General features: G+C 40.8%; 1 protein-coding gene across 1 annotated transcript in view; it reads left to right on the top strand.

The window, feature by feature from the left end:
* The window catches only part of SHROOM2 (shroom family member 2), a 143,579-nt gene that overhangs the window by 103,327 nt on the left and 16,008 nt on the right, over positions 1-24,244 (top strand). The window contains exons 4-6 of the mRNA XM_009333417.1: positions 796-3,445; positions 5,392-5,495; positions 22,945-23,703. Coding sequence (XP_009331692.1) covers positions 796-3,445; positions 5,392-5,495; positions 22,945-23,703 — 3,513 coding nt within the window. The remainder of the gene's footprint in view (positions 1-795; positions 3,446-5,391; positions 5,496-22,944; positions 23,704-24,244) is intronic.

Here is a 24,244-nt window from a genome sequence, read left to right on the forward strand (position 1 = left end):
TGGTGGTAAGGATTTTTGAAGGAAGGTCAGAAGTTTAGTTTTGGCCATGCAGAGCTTACGTTGCTCTGGCATCTCCTCCTGATGTTTTCCTGTCAGTGTTGTGAAACTGGGTGGAATTGAATGACATTGTTGTAAGGGTGTCAACCTGAGCGTGGTTTGAAACCACTGGTTGGCAAGGTGCATGTGGAGGCCCAGGACTAAAATAGTGGCATTTGAGGCAAATGCTTTTAGTGAACCTCCATTTAGAAACGAAAATACTAAATGAATGGGCAGATTTGGATAAGCAGGACAAGGGAATAACTTCATGGGCTGAAGAAGTTTTAGAGTGAGATTACAAAAGATGAACAGGGAAGTACGTGAGTTTAATAGCTGGAAGAATCGGGGTGCCTGGAAAATAAGCTGAAAAATAAGCTGGTGTTTGTCTTGGGAAAGAGGGAGCCAATGGAGCTCAAACTAAATTTGTCTAAAAGTAAAGTCAGCAATATCAACAATTTGTGGAGGGAGAGGGGAGCCTTCAAGGAAATAAATGTGTATTACTTACTGGTAAACTTACAAAGGGAAGTTGAGTTAGTTATTAAGGTTTCAAGCTTTGAATCAGTGGCAGAGTATAAAGATAAAGCCCTGACTTTGTGTTCAAACTTCCAATTTTATTAGATTGTTTGTCTTGAGTAACTGCAATGCAGATGGACCTTAACCAATGTTAGTGAAATTGGTAGCTCTAGATTTGTAATTATGTTGTAGCATTTTTTGACTGGTATATTTATGCTGATGCTTTTTGTTTGTTTCCTACCATAGTTGTTCTTCTCATGACCTGTCAAACTCATGGGATCAGTCAAGTCTACATCGCACTTCTGACCAGTTCAGCTCTTTGGGAAGTATGGACAGCTGGGACCACACTCCACAAGTAGCCCAGTACGGAAGACTTTCTTCTGCAAGGTCTAATAGTAGCATTGATCATCTAGGGAGCCAAAGCAAGCGGGATTCAGCCTATGGGTCTTTCTCTACGAGTTCTAGCACCCCTGACCACACTCTATCCACCGCAGACACTTCTTCAACAGAGAACATGCTATACAAAGTAGGCCACTGGGAGACTGCTAAGCATGGAAACAAGTCTGGCCAGTTCTTGAATGACAACAGTGGAATAGAGGACAAACCTGCGTATTTGCCAGCTCCCATCCAATACGAGAACAACAAAAGTCCTAGAATAGAGGAACACCCCGATGGCAAGCTCACTAGCCCTGGAAGATCCAGTTTTGGACCTGTCTGGTATGTTCCTGATAAGAAGAAGTCTTCATCTCCTCCCCCGCCACCTCCACCTCTTCGTAGTGACAGCTTTGCTGCTACCAAAGGCCATGAGAAAGCCCATGGCCCTGTGTACTCAGAGGGTACCAGCACGCAGCACTTTACAGCCCTGAACCGGTCTCAGCCCAGGAGTGACTGGAACTTGGAAACTGTGGAGCAGCAGCGGCGGCCCTCCAGAGCATGTGACAGGAGGGTCAGCAGCTCAAATTATAAATCTGATCTCAGTTCAGAACACACTTTTTCTTCCACTGGTGAAAGGTACAACAGTAATGCAGGGACTGTGAACAAACTGCAGCTGTCCTTGTCCAGCACTGATGTTCGGTTTGCACAGCCTGCTTACAGTTACCACCACCAGCACCAGTACAGCGATGAAAGCACTTTTTTTCACAATGCAAGACTCTTAGCTGCGCCTAAAGATCAGCAACATTATCTGTCCTATAGTGGCATTCAGGAGTTACCTACAAATCATTTTCATGGCTACAGTCCAAACCAAGCCAGTCTGCTCAACACTTCCTCTTCTTCGAACAGTGCTGCTGAACAGAAGGTGGACAACACTGGACAGAGTCGCTATTATTGCGTGACAGCAAAACAGCCTGCTCAGGGAAGCTCAAAGCCACTACAACTCAAGGATGACAGCTGGAAATCTGCAGTGGGGACTGATGCATTGCTTGGACCTCACGAAAATCCTGCAGTTGTCACAATGGTCCAAAAACCAAAATACTATCTACCTCAGCAATCTGTTGAATCTTCACTGAAAGGGTGTGAGAACAGTAGTCATTACCCAGTGGACAGAGAGGGGGATGCTAGGTGTGCTGTAGTAGAAGAAGCTAAAAAAACCAATCATACTGAAAAGTCTGGACAAAAGAAAAACTTTGAGAGCAGCTCCGAGGAAAGTGAAACTAGGTACAGTCAACAGGAGTATGTAAAGGGCTGTGTCCTTACCACAGAAAACAGATCTGCTCAGAAAGATTTTAGGTGGGGGAAAGATGAGAGCAGCAAGATTTCTCCTCAGAAGACCCCAATGTTGCACTCTTTAGCTCAGGAAGGGAAAAAGCAGTCTGACAACAGCCCAGAAGCAGTAACAGAGCGACAGGCCCCATTTGACGCTCACTTGTCTAAACAGGCGCGAAGGAGCGATCGTTTTGCAACAACCCTGAGAAATGAGATCCAAATGAGAAGAGCGAAGCTGCAGAAAAGTAGAAGCACTGCTACATTAGTAGGGTCATCCGAAACAGAGGAGTGCAATGAGACCTGGAAGCCAGAGTCAGCAGAAAACGTCACCGCCTCTCCAGACACTAACTTTACTAGCACCTACAAAGATCACCTCAAGGAAGCACAGGCCAGGGTTCTGAGGGCGACATCCTTCAAACGGCGGGACTTGGAGCCCAGCCCCGCTGAATATCTCCCCAGGTCACCGGAGCAGAAAACTGGTAGTTACAACTCTTCGTTATTGGCTTTGGTTTCTGAGGATGTGTCTGGATTTCTTGAGGCTACACAAGCTAAACCAAACCCTACAGGGAGTGGCACTCATCACATTTCTCGCATCGGAGCCAGGAAGAGGTTCACAACAGAGCAAAAACTGAAGTCTTACTCTGAACCGGAGAAGATGAACGAGGTGGGGATGTCGGAGGATGAGTGCCATGCTCATTGCTGTCCAAATACATCTGAAGAAGCCCTGGGCTCGTTTGCAGACAGGTGGAAATTTTTTGAAGAAACAAGTAAGCCTGCATATAGGAAATCGGCACAGAAACCAGCTCCCCACGGTCTAGCTGAGGGACAGCCTGAGAGGCCAGATAGGAAAGCTCATGGTGGACAAGAGGGAGAGGAGTCATGGTATGAGAGAAGAGGTCGGGCAGCCTCTGTCGGACTTGAAACTGCACATGCTTCAAAAGATAATGTCCACCATAGTAGCAGCAATAAGGCTGCTGATAGGACTGTGAAATCTGAACAGCCGCAGCGCCTGGGAACCTTTGCAGAGTATCAGGCATCATGGAAGGAGCAGCGGAAGCAGATAGAGCCAAGGAGCTCAGGAAGGTACCATTCAGCCGATAATATCCTTGATGCAGGCCATGACCAACATGAGAAACCCCAGTACACCCATGAGGAGTCTCGATCATCCCCATCTACTGATTTCTACAAACAGGTACAAGTGTCTTTTGCATTATCCTTTAAATTGCCCAGGGCAGGCAGGAGAGTGGTGCAGGGGGAAAGAGATAATTTTAATGAAAATTTCTGGTTTAGGAATACAATGTAGTACGGTGTTTGCCTTTTGTCAGTAAGGGAATAATTGTTTCTAGGTAGCTCTCATAAGTAAAATTAAGAAGGCTAAAGTTTGTATTGCACAGGAATTGAGTGTAGCAAAGAGCAGTTGGATCAAGTAATTTCTTGTGTGTTGTAGCCAGATGGAAGAAAGCAACCTGGCTGATTTGATAATATCCTCTTTTTTACAGTAGAGGTATAGGAGGATCAACGCAATCTTCACCCAGAGTTATTTCTTCATTGGTGTGGCTGCCTTCCCCATTTTAATGCTTTCAGTTCTCTGAAACTATGAAGAAAAATGTTCCAAGGGGAAATAATACCTACTTTTGTCTAATTTTATTAATGGTCTTATCATTTTCCATGGATTTCCTCTTTTCTTCTAAACTTGCTTGATACAAAACTTCTGCCTAATAAAGTTTAGAGATTAAAAATATGCCTGTTAATGTTAAAGCTACACTACAGCAACACATGAAACTGCTTAGTATTTTATTTTATGTCAGTTTGCTTGATTTAAGATGTATAAATTTATTCCTTAGAGAGATGCCAAATGTCTGTTCAACTTGCAGGTAAATATTAAGTTAATTTTTAACTGAGCAGGGCCAGGGAATGGTTGGCAGGGGAAGTAAACAGAGAAACCAAGTCTCTTAAGTTCTCTGTTTAAGAGATGTTGTTCAAGCTGCTACAAGGTTGCCTGATATGTATAAGGAGTCATAGCGTGTTCAACTTGTGTTGAACTTCACCTTATGCAAGAAAAGAATTGAAGCAATGCAGTTGTGTATTATTTTTTCCTTTTCTTTTTCCTCTTGGTAAAAACATTGCATACACACAGAGGTGCTGTGTGGATGTGTATGTATGTGTGGATGTGTATATACAGGGAGTAGAATGAGAATAGCTCAAAAAGAAACAAAATATGTTGATCTCTAAAAGTTGTGGACTCTTCTTCTGTAAGCTTTTTGTGTCTAAGTTTTGCAAAAGTTATTTTTGAACTCTGCGTGCAGACCTAACTATGCGGATAATTTACTAGGGTAGAGATTCCAAGCACTGGAAATATTCACCTGGAAGTTATTTTGAAAATTAAATTAACTAAATTATTAAGTAATTGCCTACCCAGCAGAAAAATCATCATGTAATCTATTCCATGTATGCATTTCTGGTTTATTAGTCAGTGCCTTTAGGTTCAGTATAGGCCTCCTGGGGCAAAAAACAGACACCTGTTTAGGCACCTGGAAAATATGGCGATAAGTGCATTGAAGATGCTTACAACAGACTGAAGTAAATAAAGATGATGTTTCACATATATGATTCAGACGATTCCAGTGCTAATGCGCAATTAAATTTCCTGTAGGTTCAGTGTTTGTAATGCAAAGCTATGCTTTGGGTGTGGTTGTTTGAAGATAGTGAGATAATAAAAATTCTGGAACAGCGATCTTGTGTGTTTTACCGAGAAACTAAAGTACGCGCTCAGGGATTCAAAAGCTGGTGCGTACTTGCCTCTTCTAAAATGTGAGCAACTCTTCTGTAACCTCTTTGCCGCATTTTTTTCTTTGCCAAATGGAAGTTGCGAAGGTTTATATAAATGTTAAGCTCTTCAGTAGATCAGCAAAGTAGAGCAGTAACTCGAGCACAGCCAGGTCGGTAGTGCTGCACAAGAGGTCACATAGCATACTGTACCACTTAAAACCAAAGAAGCTTAAGACATGCTATGCTGTTGACTTCATGTATATTCAAACAGAGCAAACCCACAAATAAGAGGTTCCATAATCATAGATTTTTTTGGGAGTCTGAAACATGATGACTTGGTGTCTTACTTGTGCTATAAACCACTTTTAGGAAGTCTCAGTTGAAGTAAGGAGGCAAGCAGAGGATTTAAAGGAGGATGGGGAGCGTATTTTCTCTAAAGTTAACAATCTGGATGAAAGGAACGGCATTGTAAGGTAAGTATTTCTTAATTTCTGACTTTGAGACTTCTTACGACACCTCTGACCTGATCTTTTCCTGACCCAAACTGGAAGTTTTGCTATGATGATTTCGGAGTTTTTGCAATGCCTTTTTCCCTTGTTTCCCTCCTTCTCCCCACGTACTTCAACGTGCATGGTAGAATTAATGTTGGGACTGAAATTTATGGGGACTCTAGGGTGAGCTTGAAGAAATTGTCAAGTGTTGAGTGTATTACAGTTTGTAATAACAGCCAGATGATTCTTATTAGTGTGCATGAAACGATTCAGATATTTTTCATATTTATCAGTTACAGGTTTTTGGAGAGGGTGGGGGGGTGGGGAACGCTTCTTGAGGTTTCCCAAAAGAGTTTTCCAGTATTATCCTTGGCAAAGGCAGCATGCTACTGGAACACAGTAGTGCTGTAAATTGGACTTTTCTCTATTTGTTGTGCCTTTACAGAACGCAGTACATGAACAGAAGCCACCAAAAGTTGTTTTCCCATTTGATCAGCTCTGCTTTTCTCTGTTAATTCATGTTTTAATTAAACTGTACAATATTTTCAGACCCTTTTCAAATGTACGACTGTACGCACAATGCAGTTCAAGTCCTTAAATGTCTAGCACGCAGGGGGGTGCCCTCCTCCTGGCCCGCAGTTTGCCGGAGCTGTTGTAATGTAAGCGGTGATTTCAGTGACCGCTGATACTGCGGCTACTTAAGTGGCCTGTGGCAGCTGAACTGAGATTGTGCACACGCTGCCAGGTTTGATAGCTCCAGTTTTTGTAACAGAAGAAACGAATGTATAGGAAAAATGTCTACGGGCTTTCCTCAGTTCTATAAGTGGTATTAATCTTTCAAGGGGAGAGAAAATTATGAACTGTAGCAAACATGTACTCTAGTCGTGACCGTAAAAGCTTGTGAAAACTTAGTATGTATTTGTGTTTTTATACAGTTGTATTTTGCATTGCTTGTGGCCCAGCTGAAGAGACCATCTGCTATTTTTCTAATTCTTTGTAGCCCTTTGTACTTACCGTAGTGATTTTGAAATGAATAGCCCATGAGGGTGTGAATGTGTGCACCCGTGTGCGCACGCGTGTGGAGGGGAGATGGGGCTGGAGGGGAGGGAGAGGGGGAGGCGGCAGCACAATCAGCCGGGAGCAGACGTGCTTCTGTAGGCAGACAGCATCTCTGGACAAGTAAAATGATTTCCATCCGCCAGTGCTGAACCCTAGTCACAAAAGCATGTGAATAATACTCCTACGCCAGCATTTTAGCAGTGTTTGTGCAGCACAATTCTTGCTTTATAATCACGGAATCCATGAAAATCACATGACTGGGCACCAGCTGCAATGACTCTTTTTTTTTTTTTAAGCCAAAACCTATTTTGACATACTGTTTCAGATGTGGTATTCGGCTATTTCACCGCGTTACAGGAGGTTTTGTAAAATGGTCTCTTTCGCAGTCTTTCCCTCAGCACTTGTGTTATGCAGAGGGTTTATATGTCTTCCGTATTCAAAAAACTAACTAAATAAAGTCTCTCATTTGGGCATTTAATTCCTGTGTTGTGAACTACCTCAGCATGATGATGAATGGCTGTCCTATGGGAAAGAATATGTATTTCCACGTGCTCTTTTTTTAACAAGGCATTCCTAAAGGAACCGGACTCACCATGACATGAATTGATTTTATGATTTTTGAGCTGGCCTAAAGGCATTTAGTTTCCTACTTTTAAAAGCTAGCAATCTGCAAATGGCTAGGAGATCTACCTAATCCATGGTATATTCTAGAACATGAATATTAACCAAACCTAAGGTCTTCCTTGTGGTCGTATTTAATATTTTCTTTGAAAATTTGCATTTGGATTATATTGCTCGTGACCCTTATTTTGTGCTACTGAGGCCTGTGTGCTACAGTTGCCTTTGTGCTACCAAAGCCAGCGTGACCGTGCTGGACACAGGAGCGGCCCTTCAGCATTTGTGTGGGTTAGATGTGCAGGCACCCAAGCTGAGAGCCAGCTGTGGAGTCCACGGGTGCCTTCTCTGGGTTAGAGACTGTCCAACGCTACAGGGTGCCTCTGGCCTTCCTCCCCTCCAGTTGTTTTGCAAAAAAATGAATCAGTTGGGTTTTAAATAAACTTGAATGTTTACTGTTAAAGCTTACCTGATTATTTTCAGGAGAAATATGAGTCTCTTTAATGCACTGAATCTAAAATGAAAAAGGGTTGGAGTATTGTAACAGCAAATTGTTAAAAACTAAAAAGAAAAAAAGTGCTTGATAAGCAATTTTTTTCTCCCGGGCTTTTTGCTACTGGTTCATTTTGCTACAGTATTTTTTCTGGTGCTCTTTTTTTAGCACACCGTTGCAAAACCTAAATTGACATAAAGTTGATGAAGATAATTTGTGAACTCCTTTCATCTTTGGGCTGTATTTTTCCCCTCTGAGATTACTGAGTGCTTCCACTGAATTCAGGTTGTTTCATCTCCCTTTTTAGAAAAGCTACAACATGTTCTTCCGAATTGCAGTATTTAATAGCTTGGAGTATTATTTTTATAGGAAGAGAAAGCCATGGTCCATAGTAGCCATTATCATCTCTCATGCAAGAACCAGGCTGCTCTTGTTACAAACTTACAGGCATGCAAACAGTCATCTGACATGAGCTGAATATTTTTATACTGAGGCTTGATGCAATTATAAATATGTTTTTAACTTTAGGACTGCTTTAAAAGTGTTATGTGAGTCTGATGATCTGTAAAACGAAAGTTGACCCCCCCCCCCAATGATGCTACTCTCTCTATTTCAAACTAGTTAGAAAAGCTTAGCTTTTTACAGATGTAAAGTGTCCTCCTTTAAACAGGTCTCTCTTTCTGTATTTGTCAAATGACACATGCTGGATATATAACCAATTTCCCTATAGATGTCTCCACAATTTCTAAACCGACATAGCCCTTCAAAAGGTTAAAGATGGAAATGTGTGCTCTGGCCTGTAGTCTGTGGCTTCCTGCAGGATGACACGGCACACATAAAAGTCAATCTGCATCAAAAGAATAGTGCTTTATGATCTAATTCTTAAGATTGCCATCTGCTAGCAATGTTCACAGCCATTGCTCTTATTTACTTTCTAAGAACATTTGACTCGTATCTCTATTAATTTGTTTCAGCGATGTCTATGAAAATGACATAATTTCAAAAGTGAAAATGGATTTATGAGATCACAGGTCACAGAAAATCTTTCAACATTTAATAGGTGTCAGGTACAAGAGCATGTGCATGTCGAGTATGGGACCACAGCATGACTCAACTCTAATTAAACACCGTAAGACGTTTCTTTTAGACCTTTCATGCCTTGCTAGTTGCTCCTATCTCAGCTCTTGAAGACAGAGGAACAGCCTTTACCATACAAAACCAAAGTAAAAGTCATTCTTGATGCCTGAGTTGACCTAAATGCCTGTTTAATGTTCTAACCAGAACTGTGTAAGTAAAATGTTTTCACCTTCCTCCCTTTTCCTCTTGAGGAAGAAATGGTGTAATCTTGGGCAACTGCTTCCTTACAAATCAGTGAAAAATGACTGGCAAACATTTCATGCATGTATTAACAAGCTTCAATATTTTATGGTGTGAAAGAGGTCCAAGTTCTCTGTTCTATACTTCACCTACAGCTGTTGTCATTTTTCACGTAAATTCTTCTAAAGGAAAGAAATATTTCCTATCAGTTTGCTAAGTATAGAATGACCTAACAAGTAGTATTTTGTAGGAAATAAATTATAAAATAGGAATGATTACTTTTTTTATCTAATGTGCAGTGTACTAACAATTTCTACGTTCGTTTTATTCAAGAGCTTTTATAAAGTGAAGTGTCCTCTTTTTAAAATCAATTTAAATATAATAAGGACAGTTATAAAGGTTTAAGTGCTCTTTTTTGAGGGAGATTGATTATTCAGTTAAACAGAGAAGAAAACATGCTCTTCATGCAGCCAGAACATACCAGTTTGGTTGAAGTAATGCTTCAGGTATCTGAATTCGTAATGATAATGAATTTACGTGTGAAAATGCCTTCTTGCATGAAGTTAAAAATAAAAAATAAATTGCAGTTTTCCCTTTCCAGCAAGTTGTGCGCATCTGGAGGAAGTGCAGGAGAGCCAACATGCATCCTCACAGGCTCTTAGCTATTAACAAAGACTTCAAGAACGTGAGCTGCTGAAGGCCTTTCTATTTACATTAGCATTTCTTTATCATTAAGATATGGATTATTCAGGCATCTGTCAGACTACTTTTTTTTGCCAATGATGTCATTGTATGTATCATATGGACTAATGGATGATGCAGTACAGTCTTGGGCTGTTTCAACGTTTGTATTTTGTCTGAAACTGGGAAAACTCTTCTGGGGCTCTTCCCATGCATACAGAGGCAACAAAGGAGAGAGAGTCCAGCAGCATCTGTTCATGTATTAGGAGTCCCCTGTCACCTTTCGTCGTCTTAGATTTCTGTAAATACTTATAATTGGCACAAGTTTCATTGCCACGAACCACTATGTCTTTCCAGTGTACTAGTGTATGTGGCTGCCTAATAACAGCTAAAAGTATCACGCTTTGAGACAGTGTAACCTTGAATCACTGATACATGAAGGAAGTTGATGGAAGTTGATTCTTAAGAGCAGTCATGCTAGGGCAGGCCAAAGCTCTGCCTAAGCACGTTTCCTTTCTCTGACCGAACAGTAGCAGATGCTCAGAGAAAACAAAAACAAGGCAAACACCGAGCCGTGCTGCTGGGTATCCTTGCCCAGCCTCTGCTGATCTGCACCTAAGAGGTGTGATCTTAAGTATTTGTGGTTAACAGCCCTTGATGAATTTTTCTTTCAGAAAAGTGTCTGGTTTTGGACCTGCATCAACTTTTGACATACACAGCTTTTTGTGCTGATGTGTTGTGAGAAAAAACACCTCTTCTGTGGGAGAGGGGTGTGGGATGTCTCCTCTGTGAAAGCTGTTGTATGGCGTTGCCCATCCTTATTTTTGTCTTCTGTGTCTTTCCACATTCTCATATGTTCCTTTTGGAGCCATGGGAGAACTGCAATAACGTTAGGGTGCACTATGAATTCATAAAGTAACATAATGTTTCCTTTATCTTGACTTTTTTCTTTTTTTTTTTTACTGCTGTTGAGTACAGAGATGATATGTTCATAGAACGGTCTGTGAAATCCAGCTTTTCCTTCCTGCATAGCAGTAATTTCAGTTATACAGCATTGTATATGTTGCTGAGGTATAGGAAGAGCTATCCTGTGAGTTACTTTGCATTTATTACATCTGAATTTCATCTGTTATTTTATGGCCCATTCGCTCAATGATAGGAAATCTTTGGCTTGTGTCTTTGTTATTCAGAATAATTTCCTCACAGCAGCAACTGTTGCCACCTTCTTTTTCACCCCTTTTGTAAATCATCTAGATCTAACCAGTTCTGTTAATCATGTGATGATGCAAGTGAGGACTTTATCCCATGGCAGTCAAATTTTTAAGAGCCTCTGGTGAGGATAATTTTTCTTTTTTTTTTAAAGAATCTTCTAAGAATCCAAATAGTCTCTGTCATCCAGATCACTTGTCCACGTGTGTAGTGACTCTTCCTAAGAATAGTAATGCATCCGAGACACGGCTTTTCTGCATGAGCCCAAATGATTCTTTGTCATTTTAACAAGCTAGTAAGTGCAGCTGCTGAATCTCTTCATATGATTTCTACCTGTTTGCTTAATTTAGATGTTAAGTTTATGGTTCTGAAGTTCTCCAGACTCATAATATATTTTTTTTTAACTCTTGCTCTCTTTCTCTCATTCTCTCTCTTCAACACCCTCACACCTTCCCTTCCCAGACATCACGTGTCACTTTGCTCAAGCAGTTGCCCAAATATCAGAGGAATGGGTAGTTGTGCATCACAGCTACTACTTCAGCAATTTCCTATGGGAGTTTCAGGTGATTATCATATCATCCAGGTAACTCATGACTACCCACTTAATGGTGGACAGCATCTGAGAATAATTCCCGCATAGGCTGTTCTTTGCTCATGGATATGTGAAGGGGAGTCCCTGTCAATTTTCTGTTGCGGCCTTATTTTCTTCATATTCTTACTTTGTACTTTTGGCCCTATAATCTGTCTGGCAGATACCTGTGTTTGAAAAAGCACTTTTTCCCCTGGCCCCCCCCCCCTTTTTTTTTTTTTGTTCTAACACCTTTAAGAATTTGTACCGCAGGCTTTTTTTTGCCTTTTTTTTTGCTTTTTTTTGCCTTTTTTTTTTTTTTTAACCTTATTGTGTTTTTACATCTAGTTTGCTAGAGTAGTTCTGGATTTTCCTCATTTGGGTAGGACTTTAGTTCTCTGGTGGATGTCCTTTTAATTACTGTTTAATCCAGCCTTCGGAGGGGACAGAGAGAGGGGAGCAAAAAGGGTGGTCCTCTGGTTTTTTTGGTAGGTGTTATGCATTTTCTCTGAGTTTCATATATTGTATCTTCTGTCGCATGTTATCTCTTAGCATTATACCATCTGGCTTGTTCCTTTTAAAAATATTTCTCTCATGTATGTAAATGCCCTTTTCAAAATTAAATACCACAGTGTGGATTCTTGATCTTTCAAGAATGATTAATCTAAATACATATGGCCACTGGCACAGGGTAGCTCTTCAAGTAGCAAAGTTTTGAACCAGATTCTTCTCATATCTAAGGATAAAGGCAGGAGTTGCATGATAAATTGTCCCATTTGTGTTTTTCTTCCTCCTGTTGTGCATTTTAAAACTTAGAGGCTGCTCGAGCTGAGAGATGTGTGGTTCTTCAAGAGCATCCCAAAGGCATTATCTTGGGATCTAGGATTGGTTGTGGCTAAATGAGTGCTAAACCTTGCAGACTCTTCCCATTGCCTTCCCATTCCTCACTCTCCTAGCAGTGCTCAGCCCAGCGGCTGTCAGGTGCATGTCCTGCAGGTTGGTGTGATGCTCCACTGTGGCTCACCAGCAGCTGCTGAATCGCATTAAGTGGGTGCTGGACTGTCTCCAAAGCCTGCGCTTGGTTTACAGTAAGTTACAGTAATATAGCCCTGTTTTTCCCCCATTCAATTTGCTCATTTCCCACACCCTTGAAAGTGTGGCTTCTCCCTCTACCTTTGTTAGGTGAATTTTGAATCCCTGTTTCTAAACTTGAGGGTAGCTACCCCACCTTACATACCTCCTTTTTCCTACTTCCAGCTTTTAGTACTGAGTGAAGTTCCTTTCACTTAACTGCTGCTGGCGCATCTGTTCTCCACCGTGCATGCAGTGACAGCTACGGGTATGCGAGGCCACCGTGGCCTGATAAAAGGAAGTGTCAGAGGGTAGTTGCTTCTTATGGAAAGTTTCCTCCCCTGCCCCCAAAGGTAAGTGTTACCAGGTGTGAGAAGCTGGGGGAAGTCCTAGACGTGATTCTGAAGGTACTGAAATTGGGGGCAGGCAAGAGGAACGGCACACAAAAAAGTTTATAGAGAGAGAAACAGAGATAATTTTGTAAGCATTAGTCCATTTTTGTGTTCTGGTTTAGTTTTACTGCTTTCCCTGGAAAGAGGATTAGAATGAAAACTATCTAAAGACTAAGTTTTTGTTGCATCGCTTGAAATCCAGCTATCTTCTTGTGGCTATTTTAATGATAACAGTTGAGTAGGGAGATTAGAGGTAATATAAGATATAGTCTCCAGCGGTTATACTCATAAAAGCATCATATGCTGATGTATTGTAGATTTTATTTTCTCCTAAGTTACTTGATGAAAAGCATCTTTGGAAATAGGTGACTGATTTGTCTCCTCAGTGCAGCAGTTCATATATTTCTAACATATGGAGTGGCTTTATGATGTTCCAATACTAAAAGCTAGCCTGTGAAATGTTCACCTTCTGCTATAAGCCCTTAGGCAACATGGATTATGATTTGCTGTCATGCAGGAGACTGTTTATGCCAGTAAATTTGAGTAAAGTTTTGTGCTAAAAAAGTAACGTGACAGCTATAACTTCCATTTCTCTGCATGGGCCAACCAGACTTGCTACAGTCTGTTAACTAGTTGTGTTGTATCACGTAAATGGGTGAGTTTTCTTGAAGTCATTCTCTCTCTATCTTGAAATCAAATAGACAGCTTTGGGAGATTAAAAAATGTTAGGGGAGGATATTAACTGGATAGCAGTGCTGTATCATAGTATCTATCCGCTGTATGTGATTTTGCATGCAGTTTAAGTAACATTTTCCTCTTAAAGTGGTCATCTTTAAAATGATCTTTTAATACATATTAAAGCCTTATCCACAGTTTCTCTATTAAGTCTTTAATGTATTCTCGTAGAAGAATTGAAAGGAGCTTGAGCTTTGCTCTGATGAAGGCCACGATGCCTTTGGTTTCTAAAGATGGAGCATGGGGGTGGTAATTTGCTCGTGTAGCATGAAAGCATTTAGTTCTTTCCCTGCAGAATCTCCTGCAAGAGAGAGTGCCTGTACACATAACGCACGCAAAAAAATTCAAGCTGGAGGGCTGTTGATGAAGACTCTCCTATAAAATTAAAGACTTGGTTATTTGAACGCTGTTCAGAAAGGAGCCTAGTAACACACTGATCTTTTAAAATCTTTTTAAATATTTAAAACTTGTGGAACTGTTGTTGCTGAAATGCGGATCACGATTTTCGCAAATGAAAGGAAAAACCCTTAAAAAATTAAAGGACTTCTAAAATCTTTTTTTTTTTTTTTTTTTTTTTTTAAATAACGAAATCCAGGGTGTGGGGGTGGGGGAAAGGAAGAGCTTTGAAGTCTCTGAGATCTTTTCCCTGAGGTCAGAAGTTTCTGATGATGTAACATACAATACAGACCAAGCCTTCACTTATCAAGGTTAAAGTTGATGGAGCTTGTATGAACTTGTCAATCATAGGAAGCAGGCAAAAACAAGCCAGCTGTTGTGAGGCATGGCTTTGAAAATCCTCTGTGTTACAGTAAATGAGACGCAGAGGTTGAGACAGATTCAGTTCTGCGAGGCTTTCAAACTGGCTGGCACATTTGCAAGGATGCAAAGCTCATGTATCCAGTGAATATGGGTAAACAGCTGTAAATCCTGGTAAGATTGTCTTGTCTTTAGCGTTAAAGCGTGAGAGAAACAGCTAGAGGCGCGCGCCTTAATTACCTTTTGCTGTCAGTTCTGAACAGAAATTTGCAGTATTAATTCATACAGTATTTCTTTTGTTCTCCAGGTCTTTGAGTACAGGCTGCGTCTTCTGTCCCTATCAGCAGAAGCTACAGTAGCAAATTAGGAACGATGTAATGCTTGGTACAGAATTTTATTTTGCTTAGCATAATCGACTGCTCTGTTCACTGACGGGTTGGGAGAATAGGGGGAAAACGTGAGTTAATTCCAGCTAAGATGCTCTGTGTGCATATGTTCGCACACAAGCGCTGTTTTTAGCAGCTTTTGTTTTCACAGTTGGCATCACGCACACTGGAATTAGAAGGCAGTGCCTTTCGAAAATGTTTGTTTTCTGGACTGAGGGCTGCAGTGCCGGTTTTGTGGCTCGGGGTGCCAGGCTCGGGGTTCCTCTCGGCTAGGGGTGGTGCGAGAGCTTTTCATCTTGTTATTTTCCTGGCAAGCCTGTTACTGTGAGCGCAGGCTCGCACGAAGACCTTTTCCACAGCAGCAGGAGATATTAGCTGGGAGTGTAAGAGAATTGGATGTGACTATTGGAAGCAAGCGGTGAGTGCGGCTCTGAGTGAAAAGATGGCTATTGAAATGTGTGCATATGCATGCTAATTAATTTAAATAACTGGTTTAGGGTGGGTTTTTTTCCTTTGGAGATGAGCTATGTATTCATTTTGGTGCCTGCCTGAGAAACCCAGGTGACCTAGCTATTATTCACAAAGTGTTTCATTTTATAGCTTCTGTTTTGTTACCGAATTTTTGTTCAGCTGCAAGCAGCTGTTTTTGATAGTAATAGCAACAAGAAAATAGCAACAGCATATCAGGAAAAAAAAGTCTAGATGTAAAAAAAAATAAATTAAAGGAGTGGCAACTGGAATGTAGGGTTGGGTTGTTTTTTTTTAATAAATTGACAAAACAATCATTCTTCTTCAAGCTTTTTTTAACGTGACTGTGATTTCCTTGTTAGCAGTGTTGGAAAGTATTGTCTTTTGTCTCTGCAGTGGTTGCCATTTGTGTAATATGATGGCTCTTGTTGTACTGTTGGGATATTCTGATGATTGAATTCAGTATGTAAGTACAGAACATATTAACTGGTTGACTTAAGTGAGCAGAAGTAATTTTAATTCCATGCAGGCAATCCCCTGTGTGCTAGGACAGGCATGCAATAGATAAAGCAAGTAAGAATAAAGCCATAAAAATTATTCTTTTATCATTGATTTTTGATGTGCAGCAGAACGGAGGAGGGGCTTTTATCTTCTGAACTAAGGAAAGAAAAACATCCCTCCCTCAGCCCTTTCCCACAAGATTCTTCCCTTCTGCAGAAAGGTCCCTATGCTGTTATAAGAAATTCAATTTTAATCAGATTTGATTTTTACTGTGGGCCTATGTATTGTGCTGTTACCTGTGACTGACTGGCCTACATTTCATCCATCAACATATCTTTGCTTATCTACTGCAGAAATAGAGTGGGTCTGTTAAATTTGTTTCTGATTTTCATGGGGAGAGAGGTAACATTTTTAGAAAGAGAAAGAACGTGAGATGAAAACCCATTGCTGTGTATGTTGCCATGCAGGCAGGACGGGAGAGAGATTCTGGTGGGATTGATGGACTGGCAAGCAGTGTCTGTTATCATATTTCATTCTGTGATAAAGCCAGGTGATAATGCAAGGGTTGTTAAGCTAGAGTGACATTTTGCTTTATCACATTGGGTGCAACAACTAAGCTGTATTTAGTGTGACTGACTAAACAGATAGCTGCCATCAAGGCGCAGATAATGTTAACAGGCATTCAGAGACAGAATTGGAAAACCAAGACTCACGATAAATGGGTTGTAGTGTAACAATGATGTGCCATGGGGTATGCTTTGTGAAATACCGTGCTGGTTTTCTACCTTCAGTTTTCTTCTGAAATATATCAGGGCATCTCCTTTTCTTTTATCTTTTTTTTTCTTTTTTTTCTTTTTTCTTCTTTTTTCTTTTTTCTTTTTTCTTTTTTCTTTTTTCTTTTTTCTTTTTTCTTTTTTCTTTTTTCTTTTTTCTTTTTTCTTTTTTTTCTTTTTTTCTTTTTTTCTTTTTTTCTTTTTTCTTTTTTCTTTTTTCTTTTTTCTTTTTTCTTTTTTCTTTTTTCTTTTTTCTTTTTTCTTTTTTCTTTTTTCTTTTTTTCTTTTTTTTTTTTAGAGAGAGAGAGAGTGTTCTCTCAGCATTCGTTATTCTATTTGTCTTAACACATGCGTTGGTTTTAAGACTGTTTGCTTCAGTAGTGCTTCTGGGATGCTGGTTGCCATCATCTCTCTCTTCAGACCAAGGCAGTGAACAGCTCTACTTCTTGGTAGTGACTTATGTGCTGTGCCTCTTCCTGGAGTGACCATTATGGTACAGTCATCATGGTGATTAAATGATCTCTTTTCTGGAGGGACCTTTATTCTATGCATTTGTCTTTAGAGATTTCTAAGTGCTTTTGTAGTCCAAGGTCTCATTTGGCATCTTTGGAATATGCTTCATGTGTCACTATATGGTGGATAGTGCATGCTGTACTGATTCAGTAGTAATAGCAGATACAGTGCTCATCAGAAAAATGGACCACTGGTAATATAATTGCCCTGGTACTGAATGTCTAAATTGTGGTGTTCTGGTGTTAGTGTCTCCTTGGCATTGCAATAGTAAAACCAATTTGAGGATTTAAAAACCTTTGGGGTGCTGGAGCGTCTGAAAGAAAAAGCATGTGGGACTCAGATGAGGATTCAGATACCTAATAGAAGATGTCTGCGTATGAGTGAAGTGCTGACTCAAGTTATAATCCATAGAGATCTTGGGCTTGATTCAGTTGGCTAAACACAGGTGTGTAGTGAGACCTGAGATAGCCCAGCATATCCCACTTAGCTTCCAGCTGCCAGCTCTTAGGGGAACTGATGCCTTTGAATCTTCAAAGTTTCTGAAATGGTATGACACGCCTATGTTTGGGTAATTAAATTGATCCCCTAGTCTGTGAAACCAATGCGTGATTTGCTTGTAGAGACTACTTTAGGGTGAGCTGAATCTATTAGATTGCATTGACCGTATCAATATGGATTAAAATGTGGTATTAGACCACAAACTTTTTCCCAAATTTCCAACAATCTTACCCTGTGCATACCATTCCAACTTTGTAGCATCCTGTTGTGGTCTCAAGCAGAACTATACTGGGTAGAAGAAACTGCTCTTTATTTGAGAACTGTTGCAGAAGTGCTTTTAGATCTCACTGTACCAAGTGCTAGGCAAATACACAGTGAAAACACAATTTCAGCACGTAAAATTCACAGCTGAAAAAGTAGCATATCAGCAAGGTCTCTGCCTATAAACAGAGTTTTGGCATAGACAAAGACTGTGTTTCACAAGTGCTTTAAGCCACATAATTATCTGTCTTGAGCCAGGTCAGTTCCTTGATCAAATTTTCTGTTGGGCTGTACAATTCCTACTGCTAATACAATGGAGAGAGCGGGAAGACAAAATCAGAGTGGACTGAGAAGGAGACTGCCCCTTTTGGCAAAATATCTGCATTTAGATCAGTTTAAAGGGACTGCAAAGCTGTGACCTTGATTATGAGGGGGTTGTTGCTATTGTAGGATAAGCACTCCTACGGAGGATTCTTACTCGGGTATGAAGGCCTTTTTCCAGTGTAGCATGTAGTGTTTGAGAAGGAATTTAAGCTAAATCAGAAACAGCCACTCTGTTTGCTCTCTTTTGTCCGTAAGTTGGTGCAGGACACGTTGTTGCTTACGTAACCATGCTTATGTTGTATGGTGAAACTTTTGCACAGAGGTCAGTTCTTTAACAAACGATGCATTTTTCAAACGTTGGCTAATGCATTTTTGCAAAGCTTATCTAGTCTGGGATTTTAAAGTTGGAGTGTCTTGTGGCACTGTTTGGCTTGGCCTGAAGCATTCTCAAGAAACTGTGAATCAGACAGATAAAAATCAGACACATTGAGTTGATCGGAGTGACTTTCATTTATTGAGATACAACATTCAATCAGATCATTCTACCTCTATGTCCAGATCTAGTCAAATCCTGAGTATGGGGCAAATGAAGAAGTGGTTTGGGGTGGTTTTTTATGGCAACCAAAAATGTTATCCTTCTGATAGGCATCTATACATAACGATTCATTTTGGTAGTTGCTTATTGACTCCACTGGCAGACTCCTATTGACGCATGCGCGTGTGTATATGTATGTGTATATATATACCTCTCTCCATGGTTTAACTTACCTGTAATAGTGTACACTAGTGTTACCTGTCTCTGGTTTCTTAGAAGAGCCTGTTGTGTCATTGCTGGGGGGCTAGGGTGTCTGGACTGGGGAGGAGGCTTGGTTGATTTCCCCGGCTTCGTGTTTACTTGGCCTTTACATTTCAGTCGTGAGCATGTATGCCCCAAGCTAATGGAGCCAGAAGGAAACCGAGAGATGTACTTGTCCATCTGGGTAGAAAATACGTAGTGCCATTATGGAGATACACATTTCCACCCCCACAGTGGTAAGCGGTGGTGGTGTGTTTGGTGGCTATGGCCGTTATGTGGAAGGTGCCACAGAGCAGAGCTCCTCCCGAGCTCACCTGGCCAACGAGTGCACAGCCTCTCGTCTCTCCGCACAGACCTCCTCTGGGAGAGCTGAGCCCTCTTCTAGATGAGAGCTTCTCAAAAATGTGGAGGACTGTTTTTTGTAATGAAGCAATTCCTCCTTTTTTCGGTTAGAAGCATATTTTGGGTTTCTGCTCCCCACCGTTTAGATGTGAAAGCTCCTGTACCTAATTCCCTTTATATACCTTAAATACCAAAAGCAGGTAGAGTAGGAAAGGCTCATGTTAGCCTCCTGTACTAGACTCACCCTCGCTGAATACCACTTTGTATCGACAGCATAACTCTGTTGATTACACTTCCTTTGCAGTTCAGGTTAAGTGAGCAGAGTAAGTCATCTGACAGTCAAAGTTGTAATGGCATCGCACGCCAGAGATGGAGAACGTGGTGTGAGCTTTCCCGATTCTGTTGCATCAGGAAGGCTCTTGCATTGGAATAGTTCTGGCATTGGATCGTGGGGATGGGGGAGCTTTGGGTTTGAAGGTAACTTAAGAGTTTAATGTTTTTAATGATGACTGGTTTGTTATCTAGAATGAAAGTGGTAATTAAGTCAATTGTCATGTTTTCAGATGATTTAAAACTGTTCTGTGTCTCACTTTGTGATGTTTGGTTATAAATGATAAGTTCCTTTCAGTGGTACGTTATCCTTTCATAATCCTATGGGCCTCATTTCCCAAATAGCTGTATTCTGGGCATATCGTTACAGGAAGCACCGACAGAGTTGAAGTAGCTTAGTGGACTTCTTGGTATTGATAATAATGTAACACCTTTGCAGGTTCTTGCTACTGTGTTCTCCTGGGGCTTGAAGCTTGCTTTCTTTTCCTCCTTTCTGAACAGTAAGCTCAAATCTCTCCAAAGTAATGTGATAAGCATGTTTTGCATGAGGACCCACTCACACTGAATGCAAACTAACCTGTGTTGAATGTAGCCACCTTTCCTCAGACCCATTTTCCGTGGCACTGCAAAATGTTTGATTAATTTTGTGGAAGCTGTATGAAGGCACGTATGTAATCTCTGAATTTTGTCTCCACGTTTGCAAATGTAGCATCTTTAAATTTCTCTGTGCTGTGATTCTTTATTTCCTTTTACTCTGTTTTGGAAGGTGGCAGGACCACGAAAGGATTCACTGCTTCTGAGCAAGGGTAATATTAAACAAATTTGGTTACATGCTTTGGATATGTAAACGTGTCAGATTGGTGGTATACTCTGTCCTGTTTGCTTCCACCAGCACACCCACTCCTGATGTGCATGCGAAGTTCAATGTATACTTTGCAAACTGGCTGAGGTAGTGCATGTAATTTATGTCTTTGCGACATTTTGTGCCGTGCCCTTGATTCTTCCGTGCACCTAAGTGCGGCTGTTATACTGTCTTACGTTATGGCTTGTGTATTATGAAGATGAAGAATTTTTTGGCACAGGTTAACTAGGAGAAAATTGTGCCCTACGTGGGTTATCTAGACAATGAAAAACACTGATTTAAACACAGTATTTCATATTTAAGGCCTGCAGTCTTCACTTGGTAAATATTTCCATTAAAATCAGTGGACCTATCTACAGGCCCAGTTCTGCTCACATTGAACTCACTAGGGAAAACCAGCTGACTCTAGAGACACCGTGTAACCAAATCTGAATAGCATTGGTCTTTCTGGCCTTACACCATTTTACTTAACAAAACTGTCCTTCGTCTAGTGTTAAAATAGTAGTCAATAAATACTGTTTTGTAAAACAGAATTGACTCTGAATTTGTCAGACAACTTGAAGTTGTCTGAACCAACTGCTCTTAGTTAAGAGCAATATGAAGAGATCTGAGTTTAAACAATATTCAACTCCTCATTCATGTTAAATTGAAAATTTACCCATTAAAATTGAATTTTAAAATTTAACACTTTACATGAGAGAGAGATTGTGTATGTGACTGTTCAGGAATTAAATTGTGAAAAAGCCATCTCTCTTGGAATTACAGTGCTATTTTATTACTGACATGTAAAAATCAGTGTGAAGTGCAATTATTAAAAATCCCATACATCAGGCAGTTTAATGACACTGTCCAGATTTTTTTTAGAACTTTTTTCCATAAGTGCTAAAACATCACAGATTCAAGGACTAAAAAATAGTAATTTTGAATGTAATTTGATCGTACAGGTGTGAAAGTAGAACCCATATTTAATCAGTTGTCTTCCCACAATACTTCATTTTAAAGATTTGTTTTAATTAAAATAGCAATGCAGTGTGTAATTGCTCCAAATGTTTTTTCTTCTTGAATTTATAATGGACTTATAAAATTATATAATTTTATAATATTTATATATAAAATTATATAAATTTATTTTATATATTTATATATAAAATTATATAATTTTATCTAAGAAAACCTATTACTTGTGTGCTTTTATCTCAAATTTCATTTTTCATTTAACACACTGATGTTAACCGCCTATAGACTTATTCTCAAAACTGGTACAGTAAGGTTAATAATCTGTTTACGTTGAAAATTCAAGTTAACCTTACTTCACAGATAGGCTGAGAAAGATGCCTCTCTCACAGTCTCCTCGAAAGAAAGCTTGGGCAGTGCATGTCTCCAGGGTTACTATTTCAAAATACAGAGGCCAGCGCTGTTGGTAGCACAAATGATGTTAGCAGCTCTCTGAAGCCTTTTACTTCTCTGTTGCAGCTTCTTTTCTAAGCTCACAGTGTCTCTTCAGCCTTCTTTAAGCAGAGAGCAAACCTGTGTCCTCTCAGGGCTCCAGAGGTACTTTCTTTTTTTTTCCTGCCTTCTGTTTCTTTCCCAATTTGTCTCTATCTGGTGAGCACAAATGAACTACATGTCTTGTGGCAAAGCACAAGCCTGGAGCTGCGAAAGCCTCTTTACTGGCTAGAGAAGTAGAGTGTAAAATTGGAAGAAACCCAAAAATATTTCTGTCTAAGATAAGGCCTTTTTGGCCATTGTTTGTCATTTGTGCTGACAGAGCAAAAGAAGTTCAAGTTTAAAATAAGCCCAACTGGAAAATACTGTCCTTTCTAAATTTCCTTTTCTGCCTTTTTTTCAGGAGATGTTCATTTTCCCTATCCCAGTTTTTTAGCTTCGGCAAACATTTTCTTTGCACTCATTTCATTTTTACCAGTTATGCAAAAATTCAACCTCCAGATTCATAATTAAAGTTCATGGTATTCAATTCACATTTAAAATGACACTGAGGTATTAATTCTGCACATAGAGAAGAAACTTGTTTTCTGCACTTCGTTACCGGCTATAAAGCAAGAAGAGAATTAAATTTTAGGATTAGGATTCCTCTTCTTGAGGCAGTTGTATTTTCTCCCAACATTTGCACGTTTGCCTGTGCCACATAGATCAGCGCTGGAGGTGTGCTGTGCATTTAACTACGCTGTGCACAGTGCAGCGCCTCGGGTTACCCAAAGGTTGTGTCGCATCCTGTGGCGCTCCATACCCTAATATAGCCTGACATTATGCTTTGACTCATCACGTTAGATTAGGTACGCCGTGTGTGCCCGTACATGAGAGGATGTTTTTGTGCCGTACAGTTACCATAGATCGGAGGAGTTGGTGTTAAATTAAATGTTGGATGTGATCTCAAATGTTCAAGCTTCCTGGATCAGTGCGGTGGCCTCGTGCCGAAGGAAATAAATCAGCAGCATACTAACGATGTATTCTTCTCTCTAGGCAAGCTGACGCAGGGGCCCTGAGGGAAAACCCACGGGAGAAGAGGGATCAGCTGGACCAGAATTTAGGCCACAAGTGGAAGGCATCTGTCAGACCTTTGCATGTGCGAGAGCCTACGGTTCTGCCTCATGAGAGCCGGGGGAGGTCTGGGACGTTGCCTAGTGATTACCGATACTCTCAGGAAAACGTGAATGAGAAGAGCAAGGATCGTAGCCTGCCTCATCTCCCCTGCTCTGAGCCACAGACCTTGAATGAGAACCACTCCTGTCTGTCCCGGGGCAAAGGAGAGGAAAACCATAGGGTAGAGTCGGCGCTGCTGAACAAGAAGCGTGGACCTGCTCCTCAGAGGCCGCCACCGCCTAAAAGAGATAAATACAAGCGACCGGATAATTCTGCACCGTTGCTCGGCGCCTCTTCTGAATCTCTGCTGGTAGTGCCCAGCCGGCCCTTTCCGTCCTCGTCCCCCAGCTCTGCTGAAGTATCTGCCAGTCACTCCTCTCTCTGTCAGAGTCCTGCAGCTTTCAATGGAAAACTGAAGAGTGCTAATCCACAGCAGCTCCAGCAAGCATCATCCACGGAGAATGTTTGTCAGCACTTAGAAGAAAAAACGCACCTTAGGTCTGAGTCTGTATTATCTTCCAAGTATCGGTATCTTCAAAAACCTGGCATGGAGACATCAAGGTCCCCTTCTCCTCAGTTTGCACCGCAGAAGCTCACTGATAAACCTCCTGTGTCCTTACAGGATGAGAACCCTGCCAGGTACTAGATGTAACTCCTTTACTATTTTATTAACACTCTTTGCCCAGTTAGACCTTATTAATGGTTGACTGTTCATTTTCTTTACTAAAAGCACATCCTTTGGGTTCATTAAGCATAAGCCACCGCAGCACGTCCTAAAAAGACCTAAGACTTGTGTGAAATTCCAATTGGTACCATTAAAGTCCTTCAGCTGGTCTGTGGTTTCTTTTAGTTGACTGGCGCTGCTCAGGTGTTACAGCTGGTAGTTAGTAGAAAATGAAAGGGATGGATTCAGATGGATTTTCCACTGTAAGTCTGGGCGAAATCAGAAGACTCCCTGTTGTCATTTCCCCCACCCGAGTCTGAATATGAATATGAATTGGTGTAGGGACAATATAGATGTGGGAAGGGAAGCTGTATCCTTTGTGACAACATCTGTTTTGAAAGCGCACACAGTAAGGTACACTGCCAAATCATGACTGTTTTCAGGTTGCTTTTACAATGAAACGTGGCACTCCAGGTAGTCTGCGGAGGGGTCCGCAGCACTGTTTGTGTTGCGATC

This window comes from Pygoscelis adeliae, unplaced genomic scaffold (assembly GCF_000699105.1).
Source record: "Pygoscelis adeliae isolate BGI_AS28 unplaced genomic scaffold, ASM69910v1 Scaffold69, whole genome shotgun sequence".
NCBI classification, from domain to species: Eukaryota; Metazoa; Chordata; class Aves; order Sphenisciformes; family Spheniscidae; genus Pygoscelis; species Pygoscelis adeliae.